General features: G+C 37.8%; 1 protein-coding gene across 1 annotated transcript; it reads right to left on the bottom strand.

The window, feature by feature from the left end:
• Nucleotides 1-5,016: 5,016 nt before the first annotated feature.
• On the bottom strand, nucleotides 5,017-21,127 carry LOC146132128 (solute carrier family 15 member 2-like). Its single transcript, XM_083397565.1, has 20 exons — nucleotides 20,993-21,127; nucleotides 19,725-19,800; nucleotides 18,445-18,586; nucleotides 17,365-17,457; nucleotides 16,856-16,955; nucleotides 16,304-16,394; nucleotides 15,755-15,832; nucleotides 15,393-15,475; nucleotides 14,734-14,823; nucleotides 13,819-13,953; nucleotides 12,910-13,031; nucleotides 12,356-12,437; nucleotides 11,335-11,481; nucleotides 9,312-9,479; nucleotides 9,127-9,173; nucleotides 8,111-8,206; nucleotides 7,560-7,692; nucleotides 6,829-6,969; nucleotides 6,173-6,280; nucleotides 5,017-5,416 (listed from the first exon to the last, which is right to left on the bottom strand). Exons 1-20 carry the CDS (start codon nucleotides 21,122-21,124, stop codon nucleotides 5,201-5,203), a joined length of 2,280 nt encoding a protein of 759 aa, XP_083253691.1. The 5' UTR covers nucleotides 21,125-21,127; the 3' UTR covers nucleotides 5,017-5,200.

The following is a 21,127-nucleotide window of genomic DNA, read 5'->3' as shown; positions in this document are numbered from 1 at the left end:
AATAGCTAAAAAAATTGGGAAGCTCCACTCTATGGCTTACAGAACGTTGCTTAAAATGCCGAATACTGTTTCACCATGACAAAACAAACTCTCGGTAAAAATCCCAATCAGGTTTTCAAAGACGACTTGTTAATTAAATAGCACTTAACGTTTTGCCTTCAGCAGTCAGTTTTAATCGCGCACGGTGATTACATGAAAGACCTGCATAGACCAGCCACTCCGAGAACTGAGTTTAAATTTGCAAAATGGTCCAGATTTAATCACGTTCCTGGTCCCGGTAGAAGTCGTAAAACGGCTTAGCCGAAGACAAAAGAAAAACAGGCGAAATGACGTATTTACGAGAACGTATTATGCGCGCACGGGGGTCAACAATATATGCGCAAACACCCCATCAACGCAGCACTTTCTACAAACAGAGCTTAGGATGTGATTCGTAAAATTCAGTCGCGTAAGTACGTGTCCGACATTTTCTGAGCAAATATAGCGTCGGGGAAAAGTTGGCCGCGTATAAATCATGAAAAAGCTGTTATGTGCATCAGTGTGTGCTTTATCGTAGAGTCAATATATGTCCTTCCTATAACGTTTAAAGAAAGCCGCCGAAAATTTCAGATAGTGTGACGCAAAAGTCAGTAAACGTCATCGTTAGGAAGAAAAATATGTGTAGAGTTTCGCTCAATGCATTACTCATTGTCGGTTCGGGCCTAACCAAGACCCCACCCATAATTCCACGAGGTTGTTCTATTTAACCCTTTTGTACCAACCTTTAAACATCAGGGTAAATTAACAGCCATGTTTTGGCGACCTGAGGTTTTTCATCCAAATTTCTGAAGCTTGAAGTAAATAAAATAGTAACCTAACAAAAAATATTTGAGAATTGTTTCTACAATTTTGTTTGTTCACAACCAAGATCATGCTGCAGTAGGCAATGCAGCAAATTTATTGGCGATCAACCTAGCACTTTGCTAGTTCGTCGTAGCTTTGAAGAAGTCGCAACATATTTTTATCCAAAATCGATATGCTCAACGCAAAAAGTAAGGCTGTCCAATTGAATGCCGAATTCCGTAATTACTGGGGTTAGCATATCGCAGAAATTAAAAGTATAGACATACGCTAAGATGATTTTTTTTTTTATTCAGTTAAAATTTTCCTGACAATTAAGTCTCCTAGTTTTTTTCAAATACTTAATTACAATGTTGTTAAAAAAACTACCTTTCAATATAGAAAGTTCTGCGTTGAATCTCAAATCATCGCTTAAACACATTTGTCAAACTGACATGGTATTGACACCGACACTACTATCTCCATCAAGTGTTTGATCCGAACAGATATAATGGTCTATCTCTATAGTCGTAGTCGCGTAAAGTCATAGCTTTCCCGAGAACGAAATAAAACATAACTACAAAACTTTAGTTCTGCTTTGAAAGAAACCGCCTTTCGCTAGCGTGTTCAACACGAAAAAGCACTGAGGCTGTAAATCTGGTAATTCCAACCTGAACTGCGAATAGTGCAATACCTCACGTATTTAACAAAACCGCGACTTGTCAATGCATTCAACAGAACGCTTTGGCGGTGTATTTAGAACAGTAGAGGGAACGCTTGATTTTATGTCAGGGTAAAACAAGCGATAAGGTGGACAGACTATTGTGCGGGTTATAATATACAATCTCAGGATCCGGTGTATTTTATGGTCATGTCAAATGTTTTTAAACCACGGAATTTTTCGCTCATCCCTTTCATTATAGTGAACAAGGATAACGGCAAAAAAATTTTCACGACTGTCACACGGGATAACGTAAGACAAATAAAGAAAGCTTAGACTATAATCTGAATCACTTTTTAAAAGCACTAAAAACTGGTGGACAGGTTTGAAATAAAGGGTCAAATTTGGCAACATTTCAAGGTTATTTTGTAAAATGAAAACATTTTGTAATATTTAATCAAAAAAGGACAGATGGTTAGCACAAACACGAAAAGTGTACACAGCATTGAGATATAAAATACGTAACCGCTTTTAACACTGAATTGTAAACAAACTGAATAACTCAATGTGACAATAACAATCTTCAATATTTATTTTAAAAATATGCTGGCAAAATGGACTTTAAGCATTCTAACGACCAGTTTCTAATGACGTAAACTTGGCCTAAACGAGTTTATACACCAAAGCTAAACCTTAAAACGTGCATTTTTCTCTTTTCCAAGGCGGGAGATGTTGGTACCGCCAGAAAGCAATTTGTTAGACAGGTTCCTTTATTGTTTGATTTGACGAACTCCAGGCCACGTTCTTTTCTTCCATGAAGCAGAAACGATTAAGCCATTATAGACAGGATAGATTTTGTTACACAAAATGAATTTTGTTTGCGTTATAAATAAGGCATTTCATTGAGTTTAGTTTTGGTGCTGTTGGTGCTGTTGGTAAAAAGAACCTAATAAAAATAGAGGTGATAGTTTCAACTTCAAGTTTATTTTTAAGCGAGCCAGAATCACAACCGTAACTTTGGTAAAAATGCGTTGGTTTTGGAGTAAGAAATTTCATGGATGACGCCACGAAGTTACGTCATAGCGTGACGTAGTTTTATATTAAAACGAAAAACACTAAATGAAAAAAAAATGGAAAACACTTTTCAGAAAAGTGGACCAAGACACACAATAACCTAACCCACATTCCAAAAAATTTGCATTTACGTACGTATAGTTATAACAGGCAAAATATAAGGGGGGCCATGGCCCACGTGGATTGTCAAATTTCCAATTAAAAAGGATACGTAACGCATTACGGAAATAAAAGATCTTTTGACTACGTTGGTGGCCAAAACGTATTGCCGATTTTTTTGCGTTGTTCATTTTATTACGCGATCTTCATAATGTTTCCGCAATCTTTTGACAAAGTGGTCCAAGTTTCCTAAATTACGGTTTCAGTGTAATTATAGGCCCTAATGAACCGTACAACTATTTATTTGCGGACTAGTATCGACTCCGCGTTTTCAGGCAGCTGGATGCTTGTATGTACGCGAAAATATTTATTTGAATGACTCACAGGAAAATTAACACCATGCAGGACTTTGGTCTTATCGCAGTGGCAAATAAAAGCAATCATCGAAATAAACCTTCCGCATTTCGCGAAATCCAGGCGGTAAACAAACTGGGGTCGCCGATGCTGATTTCAGGGGCGTGTTTTCACCAGGTTGCAGCTGCCAGAGCCCTGGCTTGTTGAAACACGACAAATTGCAAGCACAATGCTTATTTGCTGGCGACCAACAGAGTTGAACCTATCACAGTAACGGGTTTCTAAGCGCCCCCTTGCTTGGGCGAAAATACGCCTGGAGAAGGGACGTTGTTTGCTGCATATATATTACCAGGCACAAATATTTGTCGCAGTGGGAAAACTCTATAGAGTACGACCTTTGCTCGGTTTGCCCTGCGTTGATGATTTACGGCTTGAGCTCATCCTGAAAACGAGCTCGCCGTCAGTGAGCAAGCCTCCTGAAAACACCAGCAACACGCAAACCGACCGGGTGCGTGATGTGGTGCAAGTCCTGTTTGGCCTTTTTTATTTTATGTAAGGTTATGGTACACATGGTTTGATTGCTCATATTTTTAGAAGGTCGAAGCAGTCAACACTGAGATTTGTCAAACCGGGTATGGGTGTTTTTCGGCCTATTTTTAGCACATCCGTTCAGCTAATAAAGAACGGAATCAAAATAGACAAACAAAGAGCGCAGATATTGTACAACAAAGCCAATAAAAACGTAGGTACTATGATGAATTGATCAACAATCCGTCCGTTTTATATGATCATTTTCCCTTGAATAAGAAACAAATTCCCAACAGGAACCGAGTATTGTTATTGAAGACACGGGAGGATCATAATCCGGGGCTTGCGAAATATACCGGCTACCTCCATTGATCATCATGCATTCAGGGAACTTCTGAGATAAAGCATACATTCAGTCAGGCCATGTTTGCAAAAATTTGCAAGCCATTGTTGCAGTCAGTGTGGGTACAGGTCGCCAACAAATGATGGGAGATAACGGACAAAGCGTGACCTGCATAGGAACAAACAAACAAAGTGCAAGCATGGCACCACAGTGTACAGGAGGAACGACTGGCTGTTTGTTCAAGGTGCAGTAGCAATTGTCCGGAGGCCCTTAACCCGGATGGCTGCTGCAGTCTCCCACTTTTTTCCGCGATTAAAAATTAACCCCAGCCCGCTGGGAAAAAGGGTTGAGAGGCGCAGAAAATATTTGCCGCCCCACCCCCATTCCACCCGGGTTGCTGGATGTCGCAACACGGTAAACATAAAGTTACTCATTAGACTTCTTTTACGTCACCATGCACGGAATGCGCATTGGCAAGGCTGCCTGATAGGTAGATATAGAAAAAACGCAAAACACACGAAAATGTTTCCCACGACCCCTAAAAGCGGTTATAGTATTTTATGGTGTATCTTCTGTTTAACCAATATTGCAACATCTACACCTCCGAACCAAAACTTGTGTGAAATATGCTATCTTCCGCAACCTATTTGAGACTGACTTTGTGTGAGACATGCTTTGAGGTGATGACATTTTAGCTTTTTTTCGTTCAACTAGCAAAAGTAACGAATTGCGCCAAGTTAACAGGGACTGTAAAACTCTAAATTGAGCAGAGCAATCGATAGATCTTTATTTAAATTATACCACAATGATAAAAACGCGCAATAATCATTTCTCGATAAAAAAAAAACACGCCACAGTCTTGCTAACGGCCCCCAAAGCGACCGCGTACAGTAAAAGGGCTTCCCTCGGGCATAAAAATAAAGTCGCTGGCGAGAGATTAACACGATCTTGGCACGGTATACAGTTGGAAAGGCGTAAAAGACAAGGCAGGACTTCTCGGTAAAACGCAAATACGCCTAAAATAGTTGTTTGTAACAGTAAACTATGCCTAAACCAGAAAAAGACAGTCGGAAAAAGTTGAGCCTCGTTGATAAACCTTAAGGTGTACTTAAGTATCTAAGTTATTCCAAAAACTGGACATAATACAGCAATGCCAAAACGGTTTTCCAGTTTTTACGTTCCCGGTAAATTTTTTAGTGTTAAAAAAATTATCCAGTCATTTGGTACTCATATTAAAACCTAATCGAAAAGATCCAAATGTAAATTTACAAGCAACAACACGTCGCCTTACAGTCTCTTAAAGTACTCTTGCATTTAACTGCTTAAAATCCGGTGTCGTGTTCGAAGGCCTCGTTCGCCTTGCCCTTCTTCAAGGAGCTGGCGTCGAACTGGTGTTCGGCAATCGAGCGAGTTGTTTCGTCGTCGTCATAATCATCGTCGAACTCGGACTCGTCCACGTACTTGTAGCGTATCGAGAGTATGACGAAGAGAATGGCGGCCACCCCGATCAGTCCAGCGAACAGGAAGTACTCGTCAGCCTGCGTGCGAGTAGGGTGAGTATGAGGAGAAAATCCAGTAGCTTGAGAGTTATTTTTACTTTTTCGCATAGTCTTGAGGGGGTTAAAGCATTGCGATCAATAAAGGCTGAGATATTGAGGGACATTGGTTTGAAGGAGCGGTGTTATCAGCATAAAAAAACGAATTTTAGGACACACGGCACATTCAACGTTTGTTATTTGCATTTAGGAAAAACAGTATACAAGCGTACTTTTCCAGAGAATTCTATTAAAAGTTGTTGCTATTAACTGTTATTAAAAATACTTTAGCAAAACGATCATGCTTGCGTTTTACAAGTTGGAGTGGAGTGGAAGCAACCCCGGACGTTTAGAGAAAATGTGACTATAAGACTTTGAACAATGAATTAAAACTGATATGTGACTAACAAACCTTCAAACAAGATTAGACCAATAGTAAAAACTCATAGTGTGGAACATCTCAAATTAGATTTAATCACTTATATCCATACAGGTTCACTTACACTTACAGCAAACACAAGTTATTTTTTACGTTGTACCCATAAGTTCGTCTTTTTACACATCAATCACACTCGAAGGTGATCTGTGTTCTATTACAACTACCAGTTCATTAAAACTTAAAGTGGTCTTTCAAAATGATTTGCGTAATACTTGGAACGACAATGTTAAAAAATACAGTTTTCAAAAAATGTTATATGAGCACCGCGGAGCTTTTAACGTGACGTAAAATCACGTGAAGTCAAGACCAAAGTCACTCACCTGATTGGGCACTAGCTTAGCCTCGGCGATAATAAGCACGATGATGTTTCCAATAGAGACGGTGAGAAGCCAGGCAGCTTGTAGGATGGACTTCATGCTAGGGGGAGCCTGCAATCACATACAAGAACAGATTCCGTTTGGTTGTTATCATGGAACGGCCTCAAATTCGTTACATCCTTGTCACAGTTACAGCAGTTGTACATGGGGCGCAGTGTACAACTTACTTGATTTCAGTTTTTTTAGCGTTTCTCTTGCAAGAAATCTTGTGTTTTTCAATACGGAAAGTGATATATATAAACATACATATTTATCGTTGCATTTTCGCTTGTTTAATATTTGATTCTAATTACTTGGATGCAACCAAATTTGTTTAGATGTTTACCACTATTGTACCAGGAGAGGTTGTTTGATTTTAAAGAAACGTTTTAATTTGTATCGTGAATACAGAACACAATGTGGTGGCAAAAAAAAACATGGGTGTAGACAAAAACATTTATTGTTTTTGAAATTCAACCCAATTTTTACTCTATTGAAGTATGCATTGAAGTATGTACGTTAAATTAATGCACTTCTAGAACGCTGTTGCTCAACCTCGGTTTAGACAGCCAAAGACTATAGACTCGAATCGCGCTATATTTATCTTTGTCGGCTGTTACCTGGGAATAAGAAAACTCAAGACCAGTGACGGAAAGGAAAACTTCGCCAAGGGTGATGATGAAGTATTGCGGGATCATCCAAAAGATGCTGACGTCGTTCTCGTAAATATCTGTGTACTGCTCGGCGTCCAAGTCTGTCTCCTGAAACACAGTCACATACATACACGTCGTATTCATCTCTGGAATTTTTGTTCGTATTAAAATCTTGTATTCGTCTTTCACTATTGAAGGGGATAAACGGCATTTGAAATAACTTTCAATGCCAGATAACCCATAGCCTTTCTTTTCGAAACGCAAATTTCAATTTTGAATACGATTTTATCTGCTTGGCTTTGGTCATTTCACGTGCAAACCGCTTCAAACCTATTCCCTTCTTTTTTAGGTTTTGCTTTACCTTACTCTCATGCCTTTTTTGCACAATACATGTCCCACCTGCTTTTAAACTGGAAATGTCAAACGCAATCAATTTCAATGAGATAACTGTTCGAGATTGACATTTAACATAAATATTTTGTTTGGAAGCGATCGCACAACTATAACTTAAAAAGCGATGGCTTTCGGTGTACTAATGATACATAAGCCGTTATCGTTGGTCAAAACACAGCTTCAAGAAGGGCTCCATTACAATTATTGAAAACACATATCTGTGTATCCTTCATTAAAAAGCTTTTTTCGGTAGCCTTGTTTCACCATAAGGTAGACGGATTTCAACACTATATACGCTTACTTACCAGCACAATTGGACTTGTACCCAAGTCGGAGACCACAAGGGTGTAAAGACCTCCTGTCCCGATGTCGTTGGTAAAGTCCTTTTTAACTTCTACGGCCGCCTCACCGTCGTGGACTACAATCTCGACGGTAAAGCTGAAACAGTCAACTTTGTTTAAAAGAGCTTGTTCGATTTGGCCGAGTCCTGTTACACAAGGTGTACCACTGCAGGCAGGCGTAATTAAAAACAAAGAATCGCGATGTTCTTGGATTAAAGAAAAGTAAGTTGGATATTCAAGGTCATTTATAGGAATAAAAATCTGTTTGATGCATGTAATGCAAAATCAGCAGTCTTCTAATCTTCAACAGAAAATCGCTCTTTAAAGGTTTGAATCTGTCAAACATGATGCCATGTTAGCAAGCTGCGAAAGTATTTTGGAGCGGTATGCAAGCTCAGTAATATGATGTCAAAAGGTATGGCAGGTGCCCACACAAATGTCTATTTAAACTATTTCGTTGCGTCCAATGCCTCTATTGCAATCAATTGTTTGTTTTAAATCGACAGTTCGCTTACGCTCCCCTTTCTTCTTCAAACGTGATATTCATCTTTAGGTTGCTGCCCACTGGTTGACCGTTCGCCTTAATTTCTGTGTCGAGTGTGTTGATAACCCTGGCAACAAATAAATAAATAAACAAACGGTTAAACAATCAAAATCTGAGATAGATCCAAACAAAACCACAAAGGTTGTAAGAAAGATCCAAACCAAGTTTAATCAACAAAAGCAGAATACTATATAGTTACGCAAAAAGCATCGTCAGTTCTGCTATGTCGGAGCAGGCTTAAATCCCGATATTAACAAAAAAATAATAGTACTATTATTATTATTTTACCAAACAAAAATGAGATACAACGGAATAAAGTACAAATGTTATCTTCAAGGTTTCTTGGATCTAAACTAATCCGAGGGGACATAGAAAATTGTAAAGATGTCGTAATACAGTTACGTTAAAATTTGACGTTACAAAGTTACGAACTGTGTCGTCACAATGCCTTCAAGAACCATTCAGTCTGAAATGTGCATCTAAAATCGAGGCTAAATCAAGCCAATGAGGACAGTAACAAAGCGTTTGCGAAAAGCATGAAAATAATAGCATTATTGGGAGACGCGGTGGTGTTTTTCAAGCTATTTGAGGAAATGGACAAAACACCATACGCAGTGCATTTTCTGTTAGAGTTTTAGGTTTGCGAGATGTTACTTACAATAGAAAAGTCGCACTACAAAAACGTTGAAAGCGCATTTAGTTGGGAGTCTTGGCGTTATTCTGCGGTCTTATAGGTAAGTATAGAAAATAGCAAACCTATGACCTTCTATCGTTTAACTTGGTTAATGTCGTTTTTAAGAACACAAGACAGCAAATATAGACAGTTGCAAAACGCAAAAATTTTTGTGCACCTAGGTTGTAAACAAAAATTACAGTTTGGGGACGGCCATGCCCTTTTGGCCCCCTCTACCCATCCCTACTAACAGCATAACTAAAAAAGCAATTTTAGAAATTACAAAAAAAAGGGTCCTTAAACTTTTTACTTACCCGACTTTACATTTACCGCTGTCCGACTTTTCTGTGGCGTGCTTAACCTAAAACACAAAAAACTTAAAAAGGACCAACTAATAAGTGTATGTTTGAATTAGAAGAACTGCCATTTAAACTGGCATAAGTTTACCTTATTCCTAATAAATGTAAAAACGACAATCGCAGTTTAACGCAACACTTACGAGGAGGGTCTTATATTCTCCGCCCAGGGTACCCGATTTGCTCACGACAAAGTCGTACGGGTGGCCGGCACCGAGAACTGCTTCTTTGTACTGCATATCTTCCATCCCACACGCGAAGCCGATGTTGTAGGTGCCTGGTTGGGTCATGTCTTCCTTTGTGTTGGTGGCCTGAACATAGAATAACAACGCTAAATCATCGGTTAACTCTGAAAGTGGAAAAATGTCACAGGACAATGGTAAGGGCACAGAACAGAGAGTAAGTATCATTGACCAGCTTTATAGTTGCGATTTACAGTATTGTAATGACTTTTACTGTGTTATAATGAGTAAATGACTTGAATGAATGACTTGACTTATGTGTAAATGACTTAACTTGACTTAAGTCTTTCAGACAAAAGTCTTGGATTGAAATAAAGTGCTGTCACTAGGATTATTTTTATATAAAATTCGGTTATTTATCTCAATTTGTGCGCGTTGCAAGTTACTCAACAATATTTCGACGTTCAGGCTGGCTAACGTCGATTGAAGTACCACATGCCAATGCGTCTGTTTCCACTCTACTTTAAACCCGAAGAGCTATCAGTTTAATTGAAATAAAAAAAAATGAGGGAAACAAATAAAGACCTGTTTTTCAAATACTGAAGACTTGACTTTCCCGAAGTCTTAACTTGACTTAAAGTCTTTTGATTAAATAAGGTGCTGTCGTTCAGAAATTTGTTACACCGAATTTTTAAATCTATCAAGATTTTTGCACATGCTTTCTTTATATTATTATTTATTAGTTGAGTTATCGCTCAAATTAGACTTTTTCCAATTTTAATAGTTTTATGTTTTACTTTTATGACAATGACTAGACTTGGAATTGACTTGCCCTAATTATCAGTTGACCGGGACTTTAGTTGGTGAACTGACCACTTGGCCTGAACTTAACTTGGTATGTATTACAAAAGACTTGACGTGGCCTTTAGTTATTTTACAAATGACTTAACAGGGGGACAGGAGTCATTTTAAAATGTTTGTTTAATAAAACATCACAATTCACACTATAACAGCATTTGCTACACCCTCGTTGTTCATACACCGACATGGTGCAGATTATTATGTTTGAACTATACTTACCGCTGCAAACACAAGACGGGAAGTTTAGAAACGTTATCACTGGCGGACCTTGCCCTTGCCAGATTCTTGCTACTATTTACCGCGCGATGACACAAAACCCATTGTTGTTCGCAAATCCTTATCATCTGAAGGGTTGGGGCTTAAAATTCGGCCACAAGGGACGAATTTGCAGTAAGAAGGGTCATTTTGCCAACAGAAAACTGATTCCTGCCCTTAGTGCTTATATTTTTGCCTACCTAACATATAGCCTACCCTTAACATCGTGACAATAATGGGTCAATAAGTAACGTAGAAATGTCCCTTGTATTTATTATGTTACGATATAACCGGATTTCGTTAAACGAATACTTGCTATAACTGTAGCACAACACGCAGCTTTTTACGTATAATGGATACAGACTTGGACAACGTGATTCATTTTGCTTTATAAAATTAGATAAGAACTAAAACAAAATTAAATTTTAGTTTTTTTAATTAGATTACAAATATCGAACTCTCTACACTAGTTCTTCAATTGGAAACATAATTAATTAGCTACAATCTATTTAGTTTAAATAGCAATTTATTGTCATAAGAATGTAAATGACAAATCGTCTGTGCTAATGTATTTACATTGTAGCATAGCCTATGGTATTCAGGCTGTAAAAATCACTTACGAGTGGTTTCCGACCAAGTGTTTTAGTTTAATTTTATATTACGACTCATGACTAAAAGTGCCGTTGGACAAAGTAGAGTTTCTGTAAAATCCGAATTAGATTTTGACTAGAGATCACAGTCAAATCACAAATCAGATTAGAATTGACGGCATTTTCTCTGATTTATTCGATTAGAAAACTAGAACTAACTAGTTTGTCCAAGTCGGATGGGTAATACTAATAGTTTGTTGGTGGCGCTATGCACTTACTCCGTTTATGGGCAGAATGACTTCACCAGATCCATCCATCTCTAGGTTAGGGTAAACAGATTCCAGGTTCAATCGCAAGTCGCAGTTGGCGGCGTTGATTACCCGGAGGCTCGTCTGGCTCGAGCTGGGAATCCTGGTCAAGTTAATCTGGTAAAAAACAAAAATGAAAGCCTAACGCATTTTGTAATTAGGCGGCGACAGCGCCATTCATACATGTCGGCTTGCGCACATCATGAAGAAATATTGAAGTTAGCGTGATTCACTTAAGACAAGCAACATTTCAGTTACGACAAGCAAGAAATAAGTTTCGCAGTTTATGAGCGACGCTTACCTTCAGCGGTTAAAACAGTGTTTCTCAAACTATAAATGCGGCAACCATAAGAGCCCATACAGAAATAGGTACCATTTTGAACGTTTTGAATAACTCTTTATTAATTTTTAACATAGTCTAAAAGCTACTCGAAACGTTCAAAATCATATGTGAACTATTTCAATAACGGCGACCCACTATGGGTCGCGACCCATGGGCTGAGAAACACGAGGCTAAAGCATGTTTGTTTTTTTTGAAATTATGTAAGTTTTAAACAAACATTTGATTTTTATCGTTTGATAAAGTACAACTAGTTATTCCCTACTGTCGCCACTATTACACCTATACTGCTTATTGCTACACATACCTAAATCAAACAAGAAAAATGATAGCTTTTACCAATTGCAATTTACAATTCCGAGAACAAGACAATATTTTTCTCGTTAGTTATGAAAATAAGGTAGCCGATACCAGGCTACAGTTTGTAATAAAAATGTTGAAAGTAACGCACCGAAACAGAAAACAGGAAAACAAAGCATGGTAATTTTATGTTATTCTAAAAACCCCACGTCTTTTTTGGCTACAGTTAAAAAATGGAGAAAGTGTAATTTAATTGCCAAATGAAACAAACACTGCCAGCACATTTGCTTTATCACAGCGTAATATACTTTTGGATGAGTGTGTGCTTTAACAAGCTACTTTAACACCTACGTCGATTTGCATTTGAATGACGGCGGCAATTACAAAGGAAATTCCGGCAAGGATCATACCAAGGGTCATGCGACGCAGCGGACTGAAACAAAAACAAATTATTGGTTAAACTTCACGACAAATTAAGGTTACGGGGGCAATGAAATTTGTTCCTTTGGCATACAATTTGGACGTAGAAGGAATATCAAAGCTCATACAGAAGAAGGTAGCATTTTTGGAGGTTTTGAACAACTTTTATTCATTTTTACCGTAACCAACGGTATATGCATTACAATATAGCCTTTGATGTTCCTATTGCGAGTAACCCACCATTATATGCTACAAGAATGTAATTTAAATGAGTAACATAACAATAAACTTAAAGTCGCATGTTTTTTTTTCAGTTTTTGTTTCATGGAGTGTTTGTTTTTGCAGGAATATAGATTACCTAAATACTTTAGTTCACCTTGAATAAGGTTCGCTATAAATTATTCTCTATATATTTCTTAGATGTTTGCCAATTTTGAAAAACATTATGTAGTGACCAGCGACCATTTTACAAAGCTGTCAATCACCTGAAGTTGATATTGTATTTCCGCAGACAGGGGTAGAGTGTGGCCTCGAATATAGGAATGAGGCAGACAATGAAGAGGGGGTTGCAGATCTGCATCTGGTCCGGAAGAATTCGAAGAGCTCCCTGGGGCCAAAAAAAACAATTGTTGATGGTGAAAATGTTCTACTGAATGATATTGATGTCAGTGTTGCAAACCAGTCATTTTAAATCACTTAAGTTTAAGCCTCATTTAGAAGGGCTAGATCACAGTTGTTAACACACATATGTGTGTGCAACTGTGCATCTTTCATTGAAGTCCTATCAAGTAATTTATAATATAACGAAACTCCAATTAAGTCATTTTTCGAAAAATAACTAATCAAGTCCCACAAAGTCATAAGTTGCCCAACTGAAGACCAACTTCAAGCCAATTTAACAGCAAGTCAAGTCATTGGTATTAAAATCAAATGTTAAACTATTCGAATTGGCAAAATCGCCGGTTATAAAAATAACTCAACTTAACAGATGTAGTAAAATACGCTTCACATACTAATCAATATAAACAAGTTGTATTCCATTTTATTGTCTTTTTTAAACCATGCCAAACCAAGCACATGCCTGGAATTTTTATTTTAAATCACGAGGGGTTTGTTTCGACTTTGTTTCAAACTTATAAGGCTAAACTAAGTCTTACAATAGAGCAAAAGAACCCAAATTAACTACTTTAACTTGCTTGGAAAACACCTTTTTTGTAAAACAGGTGCAAAATCTGCATTACGAATGTTTACAAATTAAAGCAAATGATTTTAAAGTTGTGTTCCTAATTTTTGGTCCATTTGTAGTTCATACAATATACGATTTATTAGACGCGAGGCAAAGCGAAATCCTAAAGCGTCAAAGCATTCAATTGTGAAATCACAAGGTGACTTACGACGTAGCCGTTCATCCTGACAGCTTGAAGAGTCCATCTTGATCCTTGCTGATCGAAGAGGGTCCAGAAGAGTGGAAGGGGGATGTAAAGGATCAGGATTCGGAAGACGTACTTGATGTCACGGACCAATCGCGCCTGTCGGAGAACATATGGTGGATTTAACTTAGCTGGATGCCAAACGGTTATGACACAATATTAAAAGAAGATAATCGATAGAATGCTCACTCTTGCAATAAATTGACACTACACTCGGACAGTAGGTAAAAATTTGCTTTGAAGCCCATGTATTTTGTATAGTATGGTTAGTAAAACTAACGATTGACACAGACCTAAAGCTCTACAGCCTTAGAGTTACAAATATTAGTGAAATTAGTAGCTAAATATGCTGTGTTACAGTAGCCTTTATTGTATTATCCAAGCGTATATTTTCATGCTGTTCTTCGACACTGTCGTCAAAACTATAACGGCCCTATAAAAACGGAAATCCGATCTACAGACAGAAGTTTTTCCCTTCTGTGTCGCTAACATTGGCCCAAAGACATTTTGCCAAGGCGTGTATTGCAGTGCTTTCCGATCCTTTTTTAGTCACAGGCTCCGTTTCAGAACATTGTCGAGTTAACGGATCCTAAATTACGACCAATTTTTGCGAAACTATACGCCTGCATTTATAAATACTGGAATGATTTAAATGCAAGATTGCAATAGAGCTAAAATAAAAAGTACACTGATATCATACTTAAATAAAAAAAAAATTCAGTGCACTAGCGTATACCCTTCGTTACCGTTTTACGTTTTTTTTTGCTCGTTTTACGGGTTCGCGGACCAGGGTAGACAACCACTGGTCTATGATGAATGCATAACACCACGCGAGAACTAACAGGCCGCCAAACGCAATAAAAAGAATATCAGGCTTACGTTCTTTCCATCTTCGCCGATTGCGTAATCCATCCAGTGGTCCTTGTTCCTCTGCTTGCTCGGCGTATTCCAACGATTCTTGATGGCAAGCTGATGCGTGGCAAAAAAAACAGATAATTATTTTTTTTATTGAGGCTTCGATAATTTTTATTTAAGATTAGTAGAAGAACAGGGTGTAATTTGGCAGTTTGGCAGCGTTCGGGTTCTAACAGTTTTGTAATTACGTAATTCTTTCAGTTTTGTGTTTGTTACAAAGAGCTAATCGGATTCATCAAATTTAGCACAGTTTAAATCTCAAAGTTAGACAGTTTCTTTAAATCTCAAAGTTAGACAGATTGATTTTAGCAGTGAACTTTTTAAACAAAAGTGCTTTGTTAGTTCGGATTCCATTGCCCAAATTTTTGGCCGACATCAATATCGGTTCGTAAACGTGGTAAGAATCCACGCGACACTTTGCTATCAGCTATATAGCGGTCGTAATATTATGGAATATTTAACGGTCAGATCCAAACTTTCTAGCCCCACAATGCTTTAAATCTCCTACAATGCTTGTATCCAAGTGGGCCTTACAGGTTACTCGAGGTACATTTATTATTTATATGGTTTGGCATTGCGTACCGTTTCTGAAAAATACTCTTAACATGTAATATTTTGCTTACTCCGATGCAGGATGAAGCAATGAAGAAGATCTTGTTGGTGGGCTCGTTACGCTTGTAGAACTTGGTACCGGCCAAAAACAAGACTGAAAACAAAAGGCGTGGTTCGTTATTGCTGTCACCCAAACACGAATATAAAAAAACTTTTTTCAACATGTTTATTGGCAACTAACATAAAAATGCAAAACGGTTTATGAAAAGTTAACTAAACATTGACGTCGAAAACGGTTAGCTTAAAAAAATCGTTCAAATAATATTTGTCACAAGCACCAACTTACGCTAGTAGTTAGATTAAGTAATTGGCCTAATAAATTTGTTTGATTGTGGAGCAGGGATAAAATTAATTTTTATTTTCTTTCACTTACTGATAGCGACCACCATGAGAGCTGCCGGAATTCCGAAAGCCAAAGCGTAGCAATCGTCCCCAAAGCACTGCACAGAATCTACAAAAACGAATATGTAAGTTTAATATAAGTATCATTATTGGCCTGGTGGCTATCAGAACGGGAAGCCCTGCGTATATGTTGAATGACAAATCACATTTTACAAAGTAGAATGACCACACACCACTCAACTTCGTCGTCTTATAAAAAGTTACATGCTTTGCAAAAAATCCTAATTAGCAAGAATTTTGCAAACTTAATAGATGTCTGAAATAGCCCAACCAACTAAGTGGTTTTAGTATCTACTATTGGATTTAACGCCTTAAAACGAATAAAGATGAAGCTAAAAAGTTTTATAGCGCTCTGCTTGTTCTTTTACACTCATAAAATACAATTGTAAACTTTTTTTAAAGATAATGTGGCCAATCACAGAAAAACAAGAAACGATATGTTAGGAGCCGGTTAATGCCACGCAGGTTCGGCTAGCAGTTTTGATCCAATCCAAAGAATTAACGACAGGGTACATCTCACCTCGGATGATTGGTGAAACAAAGGTCGAGACAAGACTTCCAGCGTTGATCGCAAAGTAGAAAAGAGAGAAGAATCTTCGACGGTAGCTCTCCTGGAAGATTCGCGCACAAAAATTCAATTAATACTTATAGCTGTTTTGGTATTGATGGCATATCAATACAATTATCGCAATTAGAAAGTAGAAAACTATGTTAATAGAAGGGTCACGGGTGTAATAACGGTGTGATTTATGTTTCGTTGGCCGATTCTTTAAAACAGTGATTCTCAAACCATGTGCCGCTACAAAGTTTGTGTCGGAAAACTTTTTTTTTAATTAAAATTTAAAATAAACTATTCATATTACCAATAGGCATACATGCAAGGAATCGAGACTGAATGAACTTTATTAAAGAAATATGTTTTGTAGAAGGTATTGAGAACCACTGCATTAAAGCTCGATAGTTAAAATATAATGCATCTATTCAAAACTATTTCATCGTGAAATATCTAAGCATCAATGAGGTTATGATACCGTTTATCGTTTGGGTGGCGAACTATATTTACAATTTTTACCTGGTCGGCTTCAAATTGGTCACCACCAAAGGCCGCTACGCACGGTTTGATTCCACCAGTTCCAACAGCTATCACCAGTAAACCAGCAGAAGACAAAATCCTGCGTTGTCAAGTAAAATTGGGAGGTTTACGAAAGGCACAAAATATGGGGTCTTGGTTTAAACAAGAGATTTTCGAAACGGGAAGTTTAAAATTTAAACCTCAAGCTAATAAAATATTTATATGTCAATCAAAAATAAAAAGTGAACTAGAAAAGTACGCGTGTGAAATAGTTGGCTCCAAGTTAAATACGAAAGGTTAACCGCAGTTATATTCAGGTCCACTTTTTAAATTTAACCACATAGCTGATTTAACATCTGAACAAAATCTAGTCTTATACTTGACAGAAATGTTATCGAAATACGATTTAAATGGACTATTGTTGTTTATGGCGAAAAAAGGCTATTTGTGTACGAATAACATGGCATTCATTTTGCTCAGCCCAGTATTACCAACCACCGATAACTTACGCGTGAACAACGATGTCTCCCAGTGTCCCAATGGCGCCCAACGTGTTGAGAACCATTCCGATCGAGTACACTATAGACAGCCATAAGATCGTGCTGAAAAATAACAAACAGTAACGTCAGTAGCATGAGAAATGCAGAACAAATTAGATTTGCAAGACGGGCTAGTTATATTGCAAACTGGGAATTCAACAGTTGCTTGTGTGAATTCTTACAAGCAAAAGCAGCGTGCAAAACATTGACTGCGGTAATCTGCTTCTGGTCTGTACAATCGGCAACGCTGGTATAATTAAATGACTTGCGTGATCAAAAAACGTGCGCTTAGTTTAATTGGCGGAAGCTAGCGTTTGGAGTTTGGACAATAACCCAGCAGCGTGTTTGTACTTTGCGAGGTTAATATAAAGCCCTTATATCGTCAGTAGAGATGTTCGATAATGTCGGGGCAGAGCCGATACATGATTCCAAGTGGTAGTGTCGGTAATCGTCCAATGCTAGGATGGTATCGGTGCTGATCAGATATCAAATTAATTATGCAATTTCTTCCATACTTTGCGATCCAATGCAGTGATTTCTACTTTGAAAGACAAATTTGTCAATTATATCAACTGGACGTAACTAAACTTTTAAACGCTAGAGCAAATTTTGAAAAACTAGCTTATGAAATATTACTTTTAAACTGCTTAGTTTGGGCACAGTAATGACGTATCGGATGCAATCGCAATACTCTTCGCCTAAATTTGTATCGGAATTTAACGTCAAATATAGGGCATCTCTTATCGTCGGTGTCTTTTTCTTATTATTAGTACTACAGGTTTTAATAATTTAGTCCTAATAACATTTGTATCGCTCGGAGTAACGAAAATACATGTTTCTGCAAGGTCTGTATATATTTACCACCACAGCAAGTTTAAATATTGTAATTTACATTATAGCAGCGTTTCATTATCGTTATTGAGTGTATGAACGATACGGAATCATTGTTCGGCCCCCCAGAATAATTACCAGGGCTACGCGAAGCACAGTTGAAGAACCTCTGTTTTATACGAACGAGGGACATACAGAAAAACGTGACGAAAGACTTACTTATACTTTCCCCACCAACTGTCGGCGACGATAGCTCCGAAAAGCGGAAAGAGATAGCAGAGAACGGTGAAAGCGTGGTAAACGGCCGTGGAAGTGTCTTCGTCCCATTTCAGGTAATAGCGGAGGTAAAGCACGAGAATAGCTGGAAATTGAAAATGAAGTTTATTAGGAATTCATAGACACATATAACGTTAGGGCAAGGCCATACATTGGGCAAAATAAATTACCATCAGCAATTTCAAATCGGCTTTCAATTTTTTTTTTGCTATTCGACGACACATTTGCAGCATATTTTTTACGCAAAATGAACGTTAGTCAGGCATCTTACCTGATTAGGAAGAACATTTAATATGGTTACCTTGATTTACCAGGGCGGTTCAAACCTGCCCTCACCCAACCAGGAACACCCGCTAGATTTTAAACAGTGAAATGTTGGTCTATACCAGTAGACCAGTGGTTCTTAAACTTTTTGAGGCACGCCCCCCTTTTACAAATTTATCAAAACTCGCGCCCAACCTTGTTTAAAATAAAAAAACATAAGGCAGAACCGCAATTTATTTCCAGGTAAGCTGCATTAATGCGAAGGATGTAACTGTTTTTTAGATACCATATGTTTAACTCGAGAATTAGGAGCGGGAAAATATCAGTTCGCCATGATGTTTAGTCATAATTCATACCGGTGCAGAGTTTGTCAATTTCTCTTCTCCCCCTAAGTTTTAGCACCACTGGTCTATACGTTCTTTCGACGGTGGATTTCGAAACAGTTGGTTTGAGTTTAAATAACCCGACAATACCTTTGGTCGTCTATCTATGCAGTATAATGAACACGGACAGTGTATACAAGTCAGAATAGGGTCGCGAAAAGTTTTTCTTTCTTATATTCTTTTGTCGATATTTTATTTATTACAAGCGTAGGCAGTAACTAGTTCAAGCGTCCTGGTTAGCGGTCATGTGCGTTTTTTTTTTATAGAATGTGGATATAGGATTTGTTGACAAAATTTCAGCAGAATCCATTCTAGTCTAACAATCAAAGTCTAGGATTGGGTTTACTAAATGTAAGATACACCTTGAGCTTAGCAAACAATAAATAACGGCGCCACTATAAGGAAAATGCTGTTTGCTCCGTTTCACATGTGACTAGAATTTCCATTGTTAATTTTCCTTGTGATTAATATTGTTCCAACTTGTAAGTATACATACTAAACAAACCTTTCTTATTATAAATATATTACGATATCAGCTATTAGGTTTAGCAATTATTTGTGTAAAGTGTGACTTACTTCGCATTCCATAGTAGGAGTATCGCTCGCAAAACTCGTTTCCAAGGATGAAGAAAATACATTTCGGAAATGCTGACTGTAGAACATAAAAATCAGTTTTATAGCATCCAGATTACAAGACAATCAAACAAAACAAAGCTTTTAAAAATTTAGTGTAGGTTTGCAGGAAGTATTAAGTTGCGTTTCAAGCCATCTTCAGCCTGAATTTATTTTCTTAACAAAAGGAATAAGTTTAAACGTTTTATTAAAAAATCGAGTAATGCTCTCAATCTCTGCAAATTTGCTTAAATCTAAAATATTTGGGACAAATTTATTAACGTACTGAATAAGCGTACCTATGCTGAACGCCATAAAAAAGCAAGCAATATGAATGCAGCCTCGCCTAAGGCATGTTTTGTACTAAATGATTCACGTGCGGTAAACTGGCACATTTGCGCACAATGCTTATCGTAAAAAATAAAGCAGTGGTTTTTCAACTGTTTTTCTGGCGACGCCTCTTTAAAAGTGTGTTGCTACGCAGCCAGCGATAAGAACTTTACTCAATTTCACTAAAATTCGTACACGGAAGTCAACTACTATATTTATTAGTTTGAGCAAATTATATTAAATCTATTGTGAAGGGTTTTCGTGCCACTAGCTTTGAATTCAAATGTCAGGAGATAATAATAACTGTAAGCATTTATTCAACGCAATAGAGTTTAGATACGAAACCCTTGAAAATTAAAACAACGTACAGTTTAACAACCTCAGCTCTAAAGCATTTCGATTATATTATCGTCAGCAAATCAACTGGGAAGTGTCAGTATGTTTGGCAGCTTCCCGTTTGCAAAAGACTCATAATTCGATAGTATGTCGCCGGCGACGTCAACACCTTGCTAGAACAGCTACACCATTCAGTACAGTTTTTGGAAACGAAAACACTGCTGCGGCAACTATAGCCTGGGGAAAAACAGCACTGGATTGTGCTGGTTGAGTGAACACTTGAAACTTCACTAAATCTTAACACGACTGTTGTTTAGCTTGCCAGTATTGTACCACGCGGGTTCCAAAAAGCAATACGGTTTGCGCAACGGAAACAGCTGCGGCTGCGAAGATATTAACATAGGGTAGCCACTAACCAGTTTCGTGTTTTGCCTTACCAATGGGTTAATGGCTAGCTTTTAACACTATTAAACCAAATTAGAGGCCTTTAAGGTTAGTAGTATATTTATCAGCAGCACAAAACTGTATTTAGCGCTTTAGAACTTAACTAAACAAACGTTTCGCACCCACAGCGACGACGCTTTTTCTTTTTTTGGTGTTTCCACCAGTTTTTCTGTGAGTTCTGTTTCTTCATCGTAGTCACATTGGGACAAAAGCGGCTGCGCCTCCCGTTTTGTCTTTCTGTCATAACTAGGCATCCC

The sequence above is a fragment of the Ascidiella aspersa genome, chromosome 9 (genome assembly GCF_963924565.1).
Source record: "Ascidiella aspersa chromosome 9, kaAscAspe10.2, whole genome shotgun sequence".
NCBI lineage: Eukaryota > Metazoa > Chordata > Ascidiacea > Phlebobranchia > Ascidiidae > Ascidiella > Ascidiella aspersa.
Note: the sequence above shows the minus strand (reverse complement) of the source record. Positions and strands in the feature narration are given on the sequence as shown.